General features: G+C 41.3%; 1 protein-coding gene across 2 annotated transcripts in view; it reads right to left on the bottom strand.

The window, feature by feature from the left end:
• LOC126267265 (glutamate receptor 1-like) overlaps nt 1-20,475 on the bottom strand; it is a 1,125,091-nt gene that overhangs the window by 664,934 nt on the left and 439,682 nt on the right. For both annotated transcript variants that reach the window (XM_049972331.1, XM_049972330.1), the window contains exon 2: nt 16,099-16,254. In XM_049972331.1, coding sequence (XP_049828288.1) covers nt 16,099-16,254 — 156 coding nt within the window. The remainder of the gene's footprint in view (nt 1-16,098; nt 16,255-20,475) is intronic.

The following is a 20,475-nucleotide window of genomic DNA, read 5'->3' on the forward strand; positions in this document are numbered from 1 at the left end:
CGGGAAGATTTCAATTAGATTACATCATGGTCAGACAGAGATTCCGAAATCAGATACTGGATTGTAAGGCGTACCCAGGAGCAGATATAGACTAAGATCACAATATAGTAGTGATGAAGAATAGGCTGAAGTTCAAGACATTAGTCAGGAAGAATCAATACGCTAAGAAGTAGGATAAGGAAGTTCTAAGGAATGACGAGATACGTTTGAAGTTCTCTAACTCTATAGATACAGCAATAAGGAATAGCGCAGTAGGCAGTACAGTTGAAGAGGAATGGACTTCTCTAAAAAGAGCCATCACAGATGTTGGGAAGGAAAACATAGGTACAAAGAAGGTAGCTGCGAAGAAACCATGGGTACAGAAGAAATACTTCAGTTGATTGATGAAAGGAGGAAGTACAAACATGTTCCGGGAAAATCAGGAATACAGAAATACAAGTCGCTGAGGAATGAAATAAATAGGAAGTGCAGGGAAGCTAAGACGAAATGGCTGCAGGAAAAATGTGAAGACTTCGAAAAAGATATGATTGTCGGAAGGACAGACTCAGCATGCAGCAAAGTCAAAACAACCTTTGGTGACATTAAAAGCAACGGTGGTAACATTAAGAGTGCAACGGGAATTCCACTGTTAAATGCAGAGGAGAGAGCAGATAGGTGGAAAGAATACATTGAAAGCCTCTATGAGGGTGAAGATTTGTCTGATATGATAGAAGAAGAAACAGGAGTCGATTTAGAAGAGATAGGGGATCCAGTTTTAGAATCGGAATTTAAAAGAGCTTTGGAAGACTTACGGTCAAATAAGGCAGAAGGGGTAGATAACATTCCATCAGAATTTCTAAAATCATTAGGGGAAGTGGCAACAAAACGACTATTCACGTTGGTGTGTAAAATATATGAGTCTGGCGACATACCATCTGACTTTCGGAAAAGCATCATCCACACAATTCCGAAGACAGCAAGAGCTGACAAGTGCGAGAATTATGGCACAATCAGCTTAACAGCTCATGCATCGAAGCTGCTTATAAGAATAATATGCAGAAGAATGGAAAAGAAAATTGAGAATGCGCTAGGTGACTATCAGTTTGGCTTTAGGAAAAGTAAAGGCACGAGAGAGGCAATTCTGACGTTACGGCTAATAATGGAAGCAAGGCTCAAGAAAAATCAAGACACGTTCATAGGATTTGTCGACCTGGAAAAAGCGTTCGACAATATAAATTGGTGCAAGCTGTTCGAGATTCTGAAAAAAGTAGGGGTAAGCTATAAGGAGAGACTGGTCATATACAATATGTACAACAACCAAGAGAAAATAATAAGAGTGGACGATCAAGAACGAAGTGCTAGTATTAAGAAGGGTGTAAGACAAGGCTGTAGCCTTTCGCCCCTACTCTTCAATCTATACATCGAGAAAGCAATGATGGAAATAAAAGAAAGGTTCAGGAGTGGAATTAAAATACAAGGTGAAAGGATATCAGTGATACGATTCGCTGATGACATTACTATTCTGAGTGAAAGTGAAGAAGAATTAAATGATCTGTTGAACGGAATGAACAGTCTAATGAGTACACAGTATAGTTTGAGAGTAAATCGGAGAAAGACGAAGGTAATGAGAAGTAGTAGAAATGAGAACAGCGAGAAACTTAACATCAGGATTGATGGTCACGAAGTCAATTAAGTTAAGGAATTCTGCTACCTAGGCAGTAAACTAATCAATGACGGACGGAGGAAGGAGGACATCAAAAGCAGACTCGCTATGGCAAAAAAGGCAATTCTGGCCAAGAGAAGTCTACTAATATCAAATACCGGCTTTAATTTGAGGAAGAAATTTCTGAGGATGTACGTCTGGAGTACAGCATTGTATGGTAGTGAAACGTGGACTATTGGAAAACCGGAATGGAAGAGAATAGAAGCATTTGAGATGTGGTGCTATAGACGAATGTTGAAAATTAGGTGGACTGATAAGATAAGGAATGTTGAGGTTCTACGCAGAATCGGAGAGGAAAGAAATATGTGGAAAACACTGATAAGGAGAAGGGACAGGATGACAGGACATCTGCTAAGACATGAGGGAATGACTTCCATGGTACTAGAGGGAGCTGTAGAGGGCAAAAACTGTAGAGAAAGACAGAGATTGGAATACTTCAAGCAAATAATTGAGGACGTAGGTTGCAAGTGCTACTCTGAGACGAAGAGGTTAGCACAGGAAAGGAATTTGTGGCGGGCCGCATCAAACCAGTCAGTAGAGTGATGACAAAAAAAAAAAAAAAAAAAAATCAATATTTGGTCAACCATATGGAAAGAGGTTTTAAAATAATCTTCCCATATCTCTTTCTTCTCTGTGGCATCAAGAACTGTTTTATTATCTATGAGGGTTAGTTGTTCCTTGATTTGGTGCTAGATATCTAGAAATAATCAATCAAAGCTTGTGTGAAAAATGCGAATATTTTACTTATTGGAGACAGTTCGGATTTAGCAAACATTTAAGACTCAAGAGAAGCAAAGTTGCACTACAATTAAACTGCAAAACGGCTATGATCAGAATAAAAATGTAGGCCTTTGTTTTATTCACTATAAAAAAAGCCTTCAATAGAGTACAAACAATGGAAATTCTCAAGAGAATGGATATCGATCAGAAAGACATTAGTTGCGTAGAGGTTTTATACCGAAACCAGAGAGCGCAGGTTAAATCTGATAATGAGATGGCTGACTTGGTTAATTTGTGCAAATGAGTCCGACAAGAATGCATTCTGTCACCCATCTAATTCAATTTGTACTGAGAGAGTATTTTTCAGGAAGCACTAGGTGATATACAACAAGGCAAGAAGGTTAACAGAGTCCTTACCAACAACATTCGCTATGCTGATGATACAGTATTGAGTGCTGATAATGTAGACGAACAACAACTAGTCAACACGGTAGAAGATTACAGCCATAATCCCGGTCCGATTTCTTTTTTTTATTTTTAATAGAGAATTTGTCTTATTCTAGATCGCTCAGAACTTAAAACTACGGTATAATATTTTTCTTCTTATCTTCCGAGAACTTCTTCATGCGTTAACTTAAAGTCTGCCTCTGCTGATTTCACGTTGCCCTCAGTAACGTGAAACTATTCCAGTCTGTTATAATGCTTTCTATGACTTAATCTTCCCAAATCCCTTCCTATCTCTTCCAACCATTCTTTAGTTTGTTTTTAATTTGGAAAATAAATTAAAAACTTTCTCCGTTAACCGGTTGTCATTCATTCTGCAAGTATGACTGTAAAACTTATATTCCCTCTTCCTTTTTGTCTCTGTGATAGTTTCTATGTTTCTGTACAAATCTTCATTTTTCCTCTTCTTCCAGTTATCTTTGTTCTTTTTTTCCAGTTCTTCTTGTTCAGGTGTTTTATTCAGTGTTAAGCATTAAGATCCGTATAGTGCATCTCGCTCAAATATTATTGCCAGAGTTTTATTTTTGCGTGGAACGAAACTGATCTATTATTATATCGGTTTTTGAAATCATTTTCTTTGATCTTTCTTTAATTGTGGTGTTATCTAATCCATTTCATTGTATCCGTTCTTCAAAATGCTTACATTTATCCACTCTCTACATGCTTCCTTGTTGTACATGTAGACTATATATTTTTCTTTGTTGTGTCAATGTTCAACGTTTTCCGTTTTATCATAAAATATTTTAATCTCGTTTTTGGTATAATTTTCTAAACGTTTCTATCATTATTTTTGCATCTGTTTTGTCCTCATAAATTATTCCAACATCTTCTTTTCTAGTGGGCCCGCAGTACTCGTAACTTTGAAGAACGACATATTTTGTTTTTGGTAGAGGTTTCTAGTGCACTACTGATTTATTTTCTCGTAGCGATTACGAAGTTACACGACGAGATCGTATCAGTGTTAAGCAATTATGAAGTTTGTCTGTAAAGATTGTATAACAATTAACAATATTCTTCCTTGCGTCTATGTAAGTTTTTGTGTCTGTGTGTGGCACATTATGCTTACGCTCCAAGATGCAATATGCACCACGTCGTACCAGCTAAAAGCCTATCACCCTGCCGAACTCCGGCGTTAATTCTAAATAGTAGCGAAACTTCGAGGACTTCAAGGTATGAAGTTTGCTCGATTAACTACCTGCTTCTTCCAACGTTAAGAATACTGTCTGTCTGTCTACGCAATCGTAGGCTTTATAGAAATAAATGAATGTGACGACTGTGTTAACATTCCGCATTGATCTTATCCTGAGGAATATTTTCAAGTTCAGAATTTGCTCCCGGCACAATCTAATTTTTCTAGACCCCTCTTGGTACTCGCCAGTTGTGTGTTCTGCTCGGTCCTCTATTACATTCAGCAGAGCTTTGGATGTAATTTTTTAGTTGACGTGAAGTAGAGATATGCCTCAGTACTGTTGGTGTCTATCCTGTCTGCCGTCTTATATAACGGAAGCATTATAGCTTGCCGGCCGGGGTGGTCGAGCGGTTCTAGGAGCTACAGTATGGAACCGCGTGACCGCTACGGTCGCAGGTTCGAATCCTGCCTCGGGCATGGATGTGTGTGATGTCCTTACGTTAGTTAGGTTTAAGTAGTTCCAAGTTATAGGGTACTGGTGACCTTAGAAGTTAAGTCCCATAGTGCTTACAGCCATTTGAACCGATATAGACTGTTTTCAATAGTCTGGTATTCCTTCTGTCCAGCGATCTTTCATAACCTGATAAACGATTTCGGCTGCCCATTCCTCCCCAGTTCTATCCCTCTTCTTCTGGCGCTCTGTTGTTTTTCAGTTTTCCTATGTATTGCTAGATTGATGCAGTGATGGTGGTTGTGAAGATGGGTTTCTTTTTGAGACTGTCTGAAAAGTAGTCGTTGTGTTGGTCCCTCGCAGTCTGGAAAATTCTTGAAGTATTTTGCTAGTAGCTCATAAATTTCTGTGTTGTAGGTAATCAGCTTGCGTAAACGCTCATCTGCTTGTATTCTGTTATTTCTTCTTTGAAAACTTTATAGTAATATCTAGTGTTGTTCTGTCTGAAATTTGTATCTATTTCCTCTAATCATTTTTTTGTATCTATTTCCTCTAATCGTTTTTCGACACATTTCAGTTGGAATGATTTTTGATTCCTCTTTTCTGATTTCAGTGAATTATTTTCTTTCTGCAGGAGTTCCATTTTTTCTAAGTTGTTAGTCTGTGTTCTCTCGCTTCGTCACATATCGTATTCCACTATCTATTTTTCTTTCTGCTTGGTGGATGCTCTAGCGTTCTCCCACCGTTTCTCTCATAGTCTGTCTTTGATTTTTGTTAAACATTCGTCCGAATCTGTGCCTAGTACTCTTCTGATCCTTACGTTTATGATTTCTCTAAAGTTTTGTTTGCTTATAGCCACAAGGTGAAGATGATATGAGCCGAAAAGTGTAGAAAGTATTAGGAGAAGATGAAGGTCTTATTTCTCACTAGTAATTTTGTGAAAAAGATTGAGATTAATTTCAAGTCGAATTTTCTAAAGAAGTCGATGAGCCTTTCTCCGTTCTTATTGGTGCGTTTGTGTCAAGGAAAACTTCCTATCATTCCCTCCTACGAGTAATTTTTATGTGGTGCTTTGGTATTTTTGGAGAAAAATAAATAGTTACAAAACGTAGCAATAGATGGCGTTGTAAGCATCATAATTGAATAGTGGTCGGCTCCAAATGACAAATGAATCAACAACAATGCCTAACGTATTCGTTTGACATTAAATAAACTGTACTACTAAGTGTGCATGGGTGTACAAGTGACACTGAATACCACATCTTTCAGATAGCCCCACAGCCAGAAGTCACCCAGATTAAGGTCTATTGATCGGGACGGCCAGGCTGTAGGGAAATGGCGGCTGATAATTCTAGCATTTCCGAAATGCCGCTTCACAGCTGCCTAACTCGATTTTCAATGTGTGGAGGTTCACCATCTTGCATAAAAATTATCCCAGCCACGCCGTTGGACAGCTGGAATGACATGGATGTGGTGTGCTTACCAGTGACGTTACAGGTAACATGACCGGAAGCACCTGCCTCTTCGAAAAAATATGGCCCTATGATAAATGATCCCATAAACCGGCACCACACAGTGACATTTCAGGATGAAGTGGTATTGGTTCATAAGCCTGTGGATTTTCGGTTGCCCGTATTCGACAATTCTGTGTATTGACATATCACGTCAGGTGGAAGTGGGCTCCGTCTGTCCACAAAATCTTCCGCTGCCAATCATTGTCCACTTCCAAGCGAGCAAGAAATTCTACAGCAAAGGTCTCTCTTGCTGACAGGTCAACAGGAAGCAAATCGAGCATTTGGGTAATTTGGAATGGATAGCAAAGGAGGATGTTTCGTAAGATTTTACGCACCGTGGTCTAGGGTATGTCCATTGTTCGGTCAATTCTCCGTGCACTACACTTTTGCACGCCACCAGTCGTTTGTTCCTTCATTGCTGTGGCTACTGGTTCCATTGACGTCGAATCAATTTGTTTCCTCCCTCTACCAGGTTGCACACCAAAAGAACTCCTCTTTTCGAATATTCGAACCATTTTCTCCAGACGCACGGCAATCATCGCACCAACTCCTTTTTTCAAGCCCTTCAATGTCCGAAACGTCTGCAGAGCGACGTTTGCACAGTCATCAGTCTTGTAAAACAGCTTTAAAAGCAGAGCATGATCCTGCATGGACTCAATCATGGTGGACGTCGCAGACGCGGAAGAAAGAAAAGCCGTGTACCTGGAATGTTTATACCAACTTCAATGAGTCGTGCGCGTTACAGGTGTTTTCATTTACGTATTCTGACACATACACCGCCCTCTATTGACTAATTTTCAAAGTTTTTTTCTTCTTCCACGAGTTTTCCCCTTCTCTGATAATATTCCGTTGCAATTTGATGTTATTATGATAAGTGTTGTTATTTCTACACCGTTTGAAAGTTTAATTACAACCACCCTGTACATCCGTCAATTGTTTAAGTTTCCCGATCTATAATAAAACTTTTGGATGTACGATGTTCCTAGCAGATATTTATCTTAGGTCATAAGCGAGATGTTCTACGAAGCTCAGGCTCTTCTTTAAGTGTTGTTAAAGTCTCTCCAGAATCCGATGACCTATTTGTATCTTTGTTTGTAGTTATGAAAGCTTGTTAGCCCCTTCGTGGGATGTTACATCTGCGATCGAATCGCCAGATTGGTTTTCCTCGGATAACCAGATGCTCGAACAATAACACCGAGATGACTGTAAAACCTTATTATTTAATTGTGCAGCTGCAATTTTAGTTTTTATCCCAGTTGAATTGTTATGAAACAGTTTCAAGAAAAGTAAAAACAATACTTCATTCGCTTCATTGAGGTTTCAATGCAAGGGTGCAAGCAGCGAAAGACAGTGGAGTTCCTTCTTCCACCCAATGTCCTCACTCCCTCCCTAGAGAAGAAAGGTTTTGTGCGAAAACTTAATCTTATTTTGTCTTTTCACACAGACAGGGTTACTAATACCGTATTAGTTTCAAGGAATTAGTTTTCTATGACTGTATTAAAAATTTAGGAAAATTTTTCTGTTCAGCAAAAGTGATAACAAGAAAATTACAGAGCACCTGACGGCTGAACACAAAACTTTTGTCTCAAGTACAGATAGTGTTGAGGATCAGTGGACAACGTTCAAAACCATAGTAAAGTATGCGTTAGATGAGTATGTGCCAAGCAAGATCGTAAGAGATGGAAAAGAGCCACCGTGGTACAACAACCGAGTTAGAAAACTGCTGCGGAAGCAAAGGGAACTTCACAGCAAACATAAACATAGCCAAAGCCTTGCAGACAAACAAAAACTACGCGAAGCGAAATGTAGTGTGAGGAGGGCTATGCGAGAGGCGTTCAATGAATTCGAAAGTAAAGTTTTATGTACTGACTTGGCAAAAACCTAAGAAATTTTGGTCTTATGTCAAAGCGGTAGGTGGATCAAAACAAAATGTCCAGACACTCTGTGAGCAAAATGGTACTGAAACAGAGGATGACAGGCTAAATGTCTTTTTCCAAAGCTGTTTCACAGAGGAAGACTGCACTGTAGTTCCTTCTCTAGATTGTCGCACAGATGAAAAAATGGTAGATATCGAAGTAGACGACAGAGGGATAGAGAAACAATGAAAATCGCTCAAAAGAGGAAAGGCCGCTGGACCTGATGGGATACCAGTTCGATTTTACACAGAGTACGCGAAGGAACTTGCCCCCCTTCGTGCAGCGGTGTACCGTAGGTCTCTAGAAGAGCGTAGCGTTCCAAAGGATTGGAAAAAGGCACAGGTCATCCCCGTTTTCAAGAAGGGACGTCGAACAGATGTGCAGAGCTATAGACCTATATCTCTAACGTCGATCAGCTGTAGAATTTTGGAACACGTATTATGTTCGAGTATAATGACTTTTCTGGAGAATAGAAATCTACTCTGTAGGAATCAGCATGGGTTTCGAAAAAGACGGTCGTGCGAAACCCAGCTCGCGCTATTCGTCCACGAGACTCAGAGGGCCATAGACACGGGTTCACATGTAGATGCCGTGTTTCTTGACTTCCGCAAGGCGTTCGATATAGTTCCCCACAATCGTTTAATGAACAAAGTAAGAGCATATGGACTATCAGACGAATTGTGTGATTGGATTGAGGAGTTCCTAGATAACAGAACGCGGCATATCGTTCTCAATGGAGAGAAGTCTTCCGAAGTAAGAGTGATTTCAGACGTGCCGCAGGGGAGTGTCATAGGACCGTTGCTATTCACAATATACATAAATGACCTGGTGGATGACATCGGAAGTTCACTGAGGCTTTTTGCAGATGATGCTGTGGTGTATCGAAAGGTTGTAACAATGTAAAATTGTACTGAAATGCAGGAGGATCTGCAGCGAAGTGACGCATGGTGCAGGGAGTGGCAACTGGATCTCAATGTAGACAAGTGTAATGTGCTGCGAATACATAGAAAGATAGACCCCTTATCATTTAGCTACAAAATAGCAGGTCAGCAACTGGAAGCAGTTAATTCCATAAATTATCTGGGAGTACGCATTAGGAATGATTTAAACTGGAATGAACATATGAAGTTGATCGTCGGTAAAGTAGATACCAGACTGAGATTCATTAGAAGAATCCTAAGGAAATGCAATCCGAAAACAAAGGAAGTAGGTTACAGTACGCTTGTTTGCCCACTTCTTGAATACTGCTCAGCAGTGTGGGATCCGTACCAGATAGGGTTGACAGAAGAGATAGAGAAGATCCAACGGAGGCAGCGTGCTTCGTTACAGGATCATTTAGTAATCGCGAAAGCGTTACGGAGATGATAGATAAACTCCAGTGGGAGACTCTGCAGGAGAGAAGCTCAGTACCTCGGAACGGGCTTTTGTTGAAGTTTCCAGAACATACCTTCACCGAAGAGTCAAGCAGTATATTGCTCCCTCCTTCGTATTTCTCGCGAAGAGACCATGAGGATAAAATCATAGAGATTAGAGCCCACACTGAAGCATACCGGCAATCCTTCTTTCCACGAACAATACGAGACTGGAATAGAAGAGAGAACCGATAGAAGTACTCAGGGTACCCTCCGCCACACACCATCAGGTGGCTTGCGGAGTATGGATGTAGATGTACATTTAGATGTAGATTATTTCGCCATTTGCCGGTATTCTCTTTGCGACTGAAAATTCGAGATGTCTCTGGGTTATAATAGCTTCGAGTAGCATTGTATCTTGAATTCGCAATGTTGTTCCCCCGTGTATAATTATCCAATGTCAAAAACTGTTAAACCATTATTATAAAAATTGTTCATATGTGTCTGAAGGTCACCTGCCTGCAGCAATATAATATGTACAAATCTCGTAAAAACAAGAGCTGAATGCATCATACAGTAAGTACTAGGGCCCATTTATACGTTGGTAGCTTATGTAATCTTGGTGATTGATAAATACAGTTTTTGAATAGTATTATGTTTAATTTGGCAAGAAATTATGCTTGTATCAGCTATACCTCACAACTGGATCGGTACATTGCGATTATGCTAACAACGACTCCATTCGCCGCTGGTAAAAGGCGTCAGTGGGGCTTCATAAATCTATCCATATTTATTGAAGTGATGAAGACTGAAGGTAACACTGTTCTGGAAACTTTGTTAGCGTGATATACCCGAAAAAATACTGGCATGTACAATATCACAAGACATATCTAATACTCATACCGTGTATCACTTTTCTTTTTCCACACTTTGCACACTGCACGACCTAGGGAGGGTGTTCTGTTGATGAGGCCGGAGGAACAAAAAAAATAAAATGTGAAAACGATGCTTAAAGCTTGCAAAATATTTATAGAAATCTAGTGTGTTATACACCACATCGATTTCCCAGCTATAACATGTCATGCCATCTGTTAACAGAGTAGAAGATCACTAACAAGAGAGGGCCACGATGTTCGGGCCACGGATTTACTTCAAACTTTGTACCCTTTCAATAGGCCATTAAAACAACAATATGTGTAGGTAGTAAGGAGCATTACTCTGGCAATTCCGAGAAAATCACGAGAGAAGTTTTACGCCTGTATCATGTCACTGATGCATCTGTGTGTAGGTACTGAATGTTAAGAGTTCTCCGTGGTCCAGTGATCGGCGGTGCGGTAGCTCAACGTGTTCGGTGAGAGCGCTGGCTGGCCTCGGTAATAAAAAAACCGAGTGAAGATATCAACAACGAACTTCAGCGGGTATCACCTAACGTCCGCTACGAGCAGATACAACGAACAATGCCAGCCGCTGTGGCCGAGCGGTTCTACGCGCTCTCGTCCGGAACCGCGCGACTGTTACGGTCGCAGGGCCGAATCCTGCCTCGGTCATGGATGTGTGTGATGTCCTTAGGTTTATTAGGTTCACGTAGTTCTGAGTTCTAGGGGTCTGATGACCTCAGATGTTAAGTCCCATAGTGCTCAGAGCCACTTGAACCATTTTGAACAACGAACAATTACGAACAAATTGAAACAAAAGGTGGTTAGCGTTCGAGATTCGTAAGACCACGGAGTATGAGACGACGGTTCAGCTAACGCTCACATCTTCATTTTTGTAGTTTAAATTCTGTGATATTCACATCTTTGCTCCTACGCTATTCGTTCTTGTTACATTAGCAACGTTTCATCACTACGCAGGTTAAATGCCAAATGGGGCCTGCCTCTGCGTCTGCAGCGTCGAGGTACAAAGTACACTATATGATCAAAAATATCCGGACACCTGGCTGAAAAAGACTTAAAAGTTCGTGAAGCCCTCCATCGGTAATGCTGGAATTCTGAATGTTGTTGACCCACCCTCAGTCATGATGGCAGCGTCCACTATCGCAGGCATACGTTAAATAACGTGCTGGAAGGTTTCTAGGGGAATGAGAGCCCATTCTTCACGAAGAGCTGCACTGAGAAGAGGAATTGATGTCGGTCGATGAGGTCTGGCACGAAGTCGGCGTTCCAAAACATCTCCAAGGTGGTCTATAGGATTCAGGTCAGGACTCGGGGCAGGAAAATCCAGTACAGGGATCTTATTGTCGTGTAACGTCTCCGCTACAATCCATGAATTATAAACAGGTGTTCGATCATTTTGACAAATGCAGTTGCTATCCCCGAATTGCTCTTCAACATTGGGAAGCAAGAAGGTGCTTAAACATCAATGCAGGCTTGTGCTGTGACAGTGCCACGGAAAACAACAAGGGGTGCAAGCACCATAACACCACCAATAACGTGCCATCGGATTGCCACATTGTGTACCATGATTCGTCACTCCACACAACGTTTTACCACTGCATAATCATCCAATGTTTATGCTCCTTACACCAAGTGAGGCGTCGTTTGGCAATTACTGGCGTGGTGTGTGGTTTATGAGCAGCCGCTCGAGCACGAAATCCAAGTTTTCTGACTTCCCGTCTAGCTGTCATAATGCTTGCAGTGGATCCTGATGAAGTTTGGAATTTCTGTGTTATGGTCTGGATAGATGTCTGATTATTACACATTACGTTCCTCTTCAACTGTCGGCGGTCTCTGTCAGTCAACAGATGAGGTCGGCCTGTACGTTTTTGTGCTGTAAGTGTCCTATTTCGTTTCCACTTCAACTAAATGACGGAACACATAGATTTTTCTTGAAAATGTGTGCTCGTCGTGATTTGCGAAATCCCTTACACATGCAGTCTCGTAACGTACCCGGAACTACACTATGTGATCAAAAGTATCCGGACACACCCAAAACATATGTTTTTCATATTATGTGCCAGGTACTCCATATCATCAATGTCAGTAGTTATTAGACATCGTGAGATAGCTGAATGATACAAGTAACTCCCAATCACCTAACTATGTTCGAAGTGAGTTCCGAGGAACGCCCCATTCAGCTCTCTCACGATATCTAATAACTACTCACTTTGATTATATGGAGTACCTGGCACATAATATAAAAAACGTATGTTTTTGGGTGTGTCCGGATACTTTTAATCACATAGCGTAGTTCCGGGTACATTACGAAATACCATGTGTAAGGGATTTCGCAAATCACGACAAGCACACATTTTCAAGAAAACTCTATGTGCTCCCTCATTTAATTGTCGGTAGTTATAAAAATGTTTACACTAATGAATAAATTTAATTAAAAATAGTAAGTAATCAAATAACATTAAAGTCTCTAAAACTTCATGCAAGTAATCGTGTTTTCTTTAAGGGGCGGTAGGACGTCAAATGGGACGACTTGGAGCAGGAAAGACACCACGGGAATTTTTAATTTCCAGTCTACACTTGTAAAAATAAATTCATAAAACTTTGCAAGAATGACCAGAAAGGATTAAGGATTTACATTTATAGTGAAGGAAGTTCAAAACTATAAGAAATTCTTTTTTTTTGCATTTGTATTTCACCTTTTTTCACTTACCATTGGCTGCATTTGCTGCTATACGTACACCTCTTCATAAGTAAGGGATATTCTTCGATTAATTTTGCACAGCATACAAACCATACTTACAGATGTATGAAACTCTAGAATTTTCCAAATATATTAAAAATGTGGTAAAATTGAGATAATTAACTATAATATTTGAATTTTTTCTAAACAAGAAGTTTAAAATGCAACAGCACATTCATTTTTTCATAAATTAAATAATTTCTAGACTTTCATACACCTGTAATTATGGTTTGTATGCTGTGCAAAATTCATCGAAGAATCTGTTACTTATGAAGAAACGTATACCTATAGCAACAAACGCAGCCAATAGAAGTGAAAAAATGATGAACTTTCACATGTAAAAAGATTTTTTTCTAACTTCCACTGCTATAATTGTGAATCTTGAATCATTCCCGGTCATGCTGACAAAGTTTTATTAATTTATTCGTCAAAGTATAGACAGTGGAAATTAAAATGTCCCGTGGTGTCTCTCCTGCTCCAAGACGGCCCGTTTGACGTCCTACCCCCCTTAATTATTACCTCGCAAATGTCATAGAAATTAAATAATATGACCAATGAAGAAAAAAATGTAGCTTAAATATTAAGTTAGAGCAGTAGTCGAACCATGGGCTCATAACGTCTAACGAAACTCACTTGACCACCATGACCTCCAACATCCAGCCCCTACGCGCAGATACATCCGGTACATAATACACGTGTTAAACTTTTGTTGTAATTCTCTTAGAATTACTAGAGTAGTGGATCTTACTGCTTCCATACGTCGTTCCTTTAGTGGCCGACTGAAGGTGGACAAAGGTCGACGTAAATCTGTGATCCCCACGTCGTGGCCTCCCTTCTAAAAAGAAGCTATAGCTGCTTGGCCTGTCTCACAACCGGCAATGTATTAACGGACTTGAAACCTGCGACCAGCTGTGAGCCTGCTGTGTAAGTCAATGGGTTAAAGAGTCTTTATTCAAACTAATCTTCGGAAAGGTTCATTAAGAACGTAAGTATCTTGCAATGTTCTAAGTAGTGCTTAACGTTACCGTGATCTGGCTACCGGTCACGTTATTCGTTGTTCTAGTACAAACTGAACTATTGTGAATACACAAGTACGGGTAACTAAGAATTCCGTTTTCAGTTTATAACTGGTACGCCATGTGTGTTTCTATGTATAGTTAGCGGCTTTTATAGTAATCGCTTTATGCTACAGGAATTTGTTGTATACGTGTTTCGCTATGTTTAAAATTTAAAATTTGGCGAAGTCAGTCTGGGCTACAGGAAGTGGTAGACTCGAATGACGGTGGCCAGTTTGACAGTTGCTGACTTTCGTACTATTAGTGGCCGAATGCAACGCAATCTGCATAGTTTGAATAATTTTTTGGTAACTTAATTTGCACATTTGCTAATTCCCTCATATGCAATTACGTAATTCTGTTCATTAACTGATTTCTTTTCCCTGTACCTTGAGTCTTGATATTATCCTTAAGCATTAAGATTAGGCTTCGAAAAGCAATCATTTCTTAGAGGCTGTAAAGGTTATTGTGAGATACTCTCAGAATAACGTTACTGAATTTTAAGACAAGTGAGGAAATTTTAATTTGATACTGTTGATAAACACGTTCTTGTGTTGTTACTAGTACGCGGTTTTTTCAAAAACTGTAAAATCTAGAAATATTACGTAGCTACAGTTACAGTTAACTAAGACTGGCTTAGAAACAAATTTAAGTTTTAAGTTAATTTCACGTTGTATTCATGGTTCATTAGTTTTCCATGCTGTGGGCTTAAGTTCTACTATGTGCTTGGCCACATTGATTTTTTTTTAATTTACTTCCTTTTTAAGCATATTTCAAAATGGTAGGTCAAAGTTTTACTCTGAAAAGAAAATAAATTGAATGTTCATGCCAATGGTTTTGAGTAGAGTCTTGAATCACTTTATGGAAATGTTTAAAGCTAAAGTCTTATCAGTTTTCATAATTTCTTTATTGTTTTTTGAAACGGAGTATAATAAAGCCTATGTCAAAGCGAATAATTTAGTTTAGGCCAAGCACCTCACCAATCCCTCCCCGCTCCCTACAATAATGGACTAGTGCTCCACGATTTTTTGAGGGATTTGCTTGACAGAGGACTGTTTGGATTATTCTCTAGGTGTTGGCTACAATTTACGAAAACCTGCTGTGAACTGGAATTTTGAACTATCAAATGTTTACAGTGTGTCCATACTTCCTTTGTAATTAAGAGTGTGTTGTACCTTAGCAGGTGTAGTAATCTCCTCCATTCTTCCCTCTTTGAAGAAACTTACCATCTAAACTCATATCACTGGATATTCTCTTCCTTCAGCGTTTCACAGCAACTTGAATGTATACCAGAACAACATGATGATGCTCTATTCAAATTACGCTTTTTTTTTTGCTATGAAATGAGATTAAAACCGTAATGAGATGAATGTATATTTTTAGAACAGATTTTAGTAGTTCATGGTGTGATATTGAAATTAGCCGACTTTATTTAGATTTGATAGCAGCCAAGATACGATAAAAAAAGAGATACGCCGCAGAATCAGTGAGAAAGGAATACGTAAAAAGCACTTACAAGAAGGGGAGACAGGATGAGGGAACATGTAAATACAGCAGAGAGTAAGCTCCTCGGTACTAGTGGAAGCTGTAGAGCAAATAATGGTGGGGAAAGATAGAGAGGACAATGGAGCGTCAGTGCTACACTGAGGTGAAGAGTCCATCACAGTAGAAGAACTCATGGTAAGCCACATCGAACCAATCAGAAGATGGAGATAAAAAAAAAGAAAAAAAAGCAGCAAAGGCAGATGATCCTGTTTCGAACTAATATTGCTTAAAAGAAGTCGGAACACCCATATTCAAAGCGGGAATTCATCGACTAAATGCAAGCAGAATTCGGCTGGGGACATTCTGTTACATTTCATGTTTAACCAATGTTGCTAGTCCAGAGTTATCACTTCATATATCAGGTATTTTTTGGAAAAGAGAAGCGTATCCGTCATAATTTCGACAAATATTTTCTCCGTACAAATGTTCTGTTTTGTGTATTACATTATTTTTTAAATATTTTGCTGTGCCGGTGCATTATACTGAAATATATGAACGCTTCCACTCTCCCCTCTTCCACTACTCATGAAAGACAGTAATAGCACGCTAGATGTTTCGGCCAAAGGCTACTCACTAATTCTGGACAACTTGTAGGCATCGGCAGTGTTGATTACGTCGACGAACGCCTGCAGCTCGAAACGACGGCCAGAGGAGGCGTTCTGGCTGTGCGTGAGGACGGCGAACTTGAAGGCGTCCTGCACCTCATCTGTGCCCTGCTCGAAGATCGCACCTGGAACAAGACGAAGAAATATTTCTATCAAACCTGGCGTCATAGGGGCAGTTCTTTCTCTCACAATCAAACTGAATTAAAATTGAACTAGTGGTGTGGAAGAAGAATCTCCCACACTTAGGAGAATTTTGCTTCCTACCTACGTGACCACGAAAAACAAATGGAATAATGAACGAAAAAATAACATGAATCAGAGAGTGGAATGCCAGAATTTGAAATTTAGTAGCGAAGCTAGAAAATCTGAAATAGGAAATGCAAAGTCTCTGTCTAGGTATAGCGGGGTCAGTGACCTAAAATGGAAGGAAGATAAGGATTTCTGGTCAGATGAATGTGGGGTAAAACGAATAGCGGCAGAAAATGGTATAACAGGCGTAGGATTCGTTATGAAGGGGAAGGTGTGGTAGACACTGAGATACTGCGAATAGTTAGGTGATAGAGTTACACTACTGGTCTTTAAATTGCTACACCACGAAGATGACGTGCTAAAACGCGAAATTCAAACGACAGAAAGAAGATGCTGTGATACGCAAATGATTAGTTTTCCAGAGCATTCGCACAATGTTGGCGCCGTGGCGACACCTACAACGTGCTGACATGAGGAAAGTTTCCAACCCGTTTCTCATACACAAACAGCAGTTGACCGGCGTTTCCTGGTGAAACGTTGTTGCGATGCCTCGTGTAAGGAGGAGAAATACGTACCATCACGTTTCCGACTTTGATAAAGGTCGGATTGTAGCCGATGGCGATTGTGGTTTTTCGTATCGCGACATAGCTGCTCGCGTTGGTCCAGATCCAACGACTGTTAGCAGAATAAGGAATCGGTGGGTTCAGGAGGATAATACGGGACACCGTGCTGGATCCCAACGGCATCGCATCACTAGCAGTCGAGATGACAAGCATCTTATCCGCATGGCTGTTTCGGATCGTGCAGCCACGTCTCGATCCCCGAGTCGACAGATGGGGACATTTGCAAGACAACAGCCATCTGCACGAACAATTCGACGTTTGTAGCAACATAGATTTGTTCTCCCTGCCGCCGTTGGATAAGCAGCTGCAGCAGCAAGTCGTATAACCCTAGCTTACTTGTTTGTTAGATAGTTTAATTAATTTCTTTGCCTGTTTTTGGGTACTTGCATTGTTTAATTCATATATTTCGGGCGTATTATAGTATTTGACAGTTGTAGCATCGCGCTTTAGTGTTTACTTCGTAGATTCTTATTTAAATTGCGTGTGAGTTTCGTATAGGAGGTGCAATTTCGAGTTTTAGTTACTGTAATCGTAAATTCAGCAGATTGTAGCGCAGTCGTTAGGCATTTGTATAGGTTAGTTGATACATTCTTTGCGTGTCCCGCTTGCGTTATCTAGGCACGGACTCGTGTTTCGGTAACTGTTGTTAAACATCGATTAGAATGGACAGGGACTGCGATTGCTGTGTTCGGATGAGGGCTGACTTGGCATCCCTTCGCTCACAGCTGCAATCGGCACTGACTTCGGTCGCGCAGCTTGAGGCTGTTGCCAATGGGCACCACTGTGGGGAGCCGGACTTGGGTATCATGGGGATGTCAACCTCGTCCCGTCTGTCCCCAGATCGGTCTGCCGCTGTGGTTGCCCCGGTTGCTGCCCGCAGTGGGGCTGAGCCCTCGCCTGTGGTTGATTGGGAGGTCGTTCCAAGGCGTGGCAGGCAGCGAAAGGCGTCCCCGGAGGCTGATCAGAAAGCCTGCCTGGTGCGTCTGACAAACCGGTTTCAGGCACTGTCTCTGGCTGAGCCAGATGCAGCTGCCTGCCCTGTTTCAGAGGATCATTCTCAGCCTTCAAGGTCCGGGCAATCGCAGAGGGTGGGCTTACTGGTAGTTGGGAGCTCCTATGTTAGGCGCGTAATGGGGCCCCTTAGGGATACGGCGGCTAAGGAGGGGAAGAAATCCAGTGTGCACTCCGTGTGCATTCCGGGAGGAGTCATTCCTGATGTGGAAAGGGGTCTTCCGGATGCCATGAAGAGCACAGGGTGCAGCCAGCTGCAGGTGGTGGCACATGTCGGCACTAATGACGTGTGTCGCTTTGGATCTGAGGAAATTCTCTCTGGATTCCAGCGGCTATCTGATTTGGTGAAGGCTGCCGGTCTTGCTTACGAGATGAAGGCAGAGTTCACCATCTGCAGCATCGTTGACAGAACCGACTGCGGACCTTTGGTGCAGAGCCGGGTGGAGGGTCTGAATCAGAGGCTCAGACGGTTTTGCGACCGTATTGGCTGCAGATTCCTTGACTTGCGCCATAGGGTGGTGGGGTTTCGGGTTCCGCCGAATAGGTCAGGAGTTCACTACACTCAGCTGGCGGCTACACGGGTAGCGGAGGCTGTGTGGCGTGGACTGGGCGGTTTTTTAGGTTAGAAGGCCTCGGGAAAGTGCGGGATGGGCTGCAATGTCAAAGGGTGCTTGGCAATTACAGGACGTGCTTGGATCAAGGAACAGTCGGAATTATAGTTGTAAATTGTTGTAGTTGCGCTGGAAAAGTCCCTGAGCTTCAAGCGTTAATAGAAAGCACAGAAGCTAATATCGTTATAGGTACAGAAAGCTGCCTAAACCCTGAAATAAGTTCTGCAGAAATTTTTACGAAGTCTCAGACGGTGTTCAGGAAAGATAGATTAGGCAGAATTGGTGGTGGAGTGTTTGTGTCTGTCAGTAGTGGTTTATCTTGTAGTGAAGTCGAAGTAGATACTCCGTGCGAATTGGTATGGGTGGAGGTTATACTTAATAGCCGAATTAAGTTAATAATTGGCTCCTTCTACCGACCCCCAGACTCCGATGATACAGTTGCGGAACAGTTCAGAGAAAGTTTGAGTCTCGTAACAAATAAATACCCCACTCATACGGTTATAGTTGGTGGGGACTTCAACCTACCCTCGGTATGTTGGCAAAAATACTTGTTCAAAACCGGTGGTAGGCAGAAAACGTCTTCCGAGATTGTCCTAAATGCATTCTCCGAAAATTATTTCGAGCAGTTAGTCCACGAACCCACGCGAGTTGTAAATGGTTGCGAAAACACACTTGACCTCTTGGCCACAAACAATCCAGAGCTGATAGAGAGCATCATGACTGATACAGGGATTAGTGATCACAAGGTCATTGTAGCTAGGCTCAATACCATTTCTTCCAAATGCATCAGAAACAAACGCAAAATAATTTTATTTAAAAAAAGCGGATAAAGTGCCACTAGAAGCCTTCCTAAAAGACAATTTCCATTCCTTCCGAACTGACTATGCGAATGTAGACGAGATGTGGCTCAAATTCAAAGATATAGTAGCAACAGCAATTGAGATATTCATACCTCATAAATTGGTAAGAGATGGAACGGATCCCCCGTGGTACACAAAGAAGGTCCGAACGCTGTTGCAGAGGCAACGGAAAAAGCATGCGAAGTTCAGAACAACGCGAAATCCCGCAGATGGGCTAAAATTTACAGACGCGCGAAATTTGGCACGTACTTCGATGCGAGATGCCTTTAATAGGTTCCACAACGAAACATTGTCTCGAAATTTGGTAGAAAATCCGAAGAAATTCTGGTCGTATGTAAAGTACACAAGCGGCAATACGCAGTCAATACCTTCGCTGCGCAGTGCCGATGGTACTGTTATCGACGACTGTGCCGCTAAAGCGGAGTTATTGAACGCAGTTTTCCGAAATTCCTTCACCAGGGAAGACGAATGGAATATTCCAGAATTTGAAACACGAACATCTGCTAGCATTAGTTTCTTAGAAGTAGATACCTTAGGGGTTGCGAAGCAACTCAAATCGCTTGACACGGGCAAGTCTTCAGGTCCAGATTGTATACCGATTAGGTTCCTTTCAGATTACGCTGATACTATAGCTCCCTACTTAGCACTCATATACAACCGCTCGCTCACCGATAGATCTGTACCTACAGATTGGAAAATTGCGCAGGTCGCACCAGTGTTCAAGAAGGGTATTAGGAGTAATCCATTTAACTACACACCTATATCATTGACGTCGGTTTGCAGTAGGGTTTTGGAGCATATACTGTATTCAAACATTATGAATCACCTCGAAGGGAACGATCTATTGACACGTAATCAGCATGGCTTCAGAAAACATCGCTCTTGTGCAACGCATCTTTATTCGCACGAAGTAATGGCCGCTATCGACAGGGGATCTCAAGTTGATTCCGTATTTCTAGATTTCTGGAAAGCTTTTGACACCGTTCCTCACA

Source organism: Schistocerca gregaria, chromosome 4 (assembly GCF_023897955.1).
Source record: "Schistocerca gregaria isolate iqSchGreg1 chromosome 4, iqSchGreg1.2, whole genome shotgun sequence".
In the NCBI taxonomy this organism is placed as follows: Eukaryota; Metazoa; Arthropoda; class Insecta; order Orthoptera; family Acrididae; genus Schistocerca; species Schistocerca gregaria.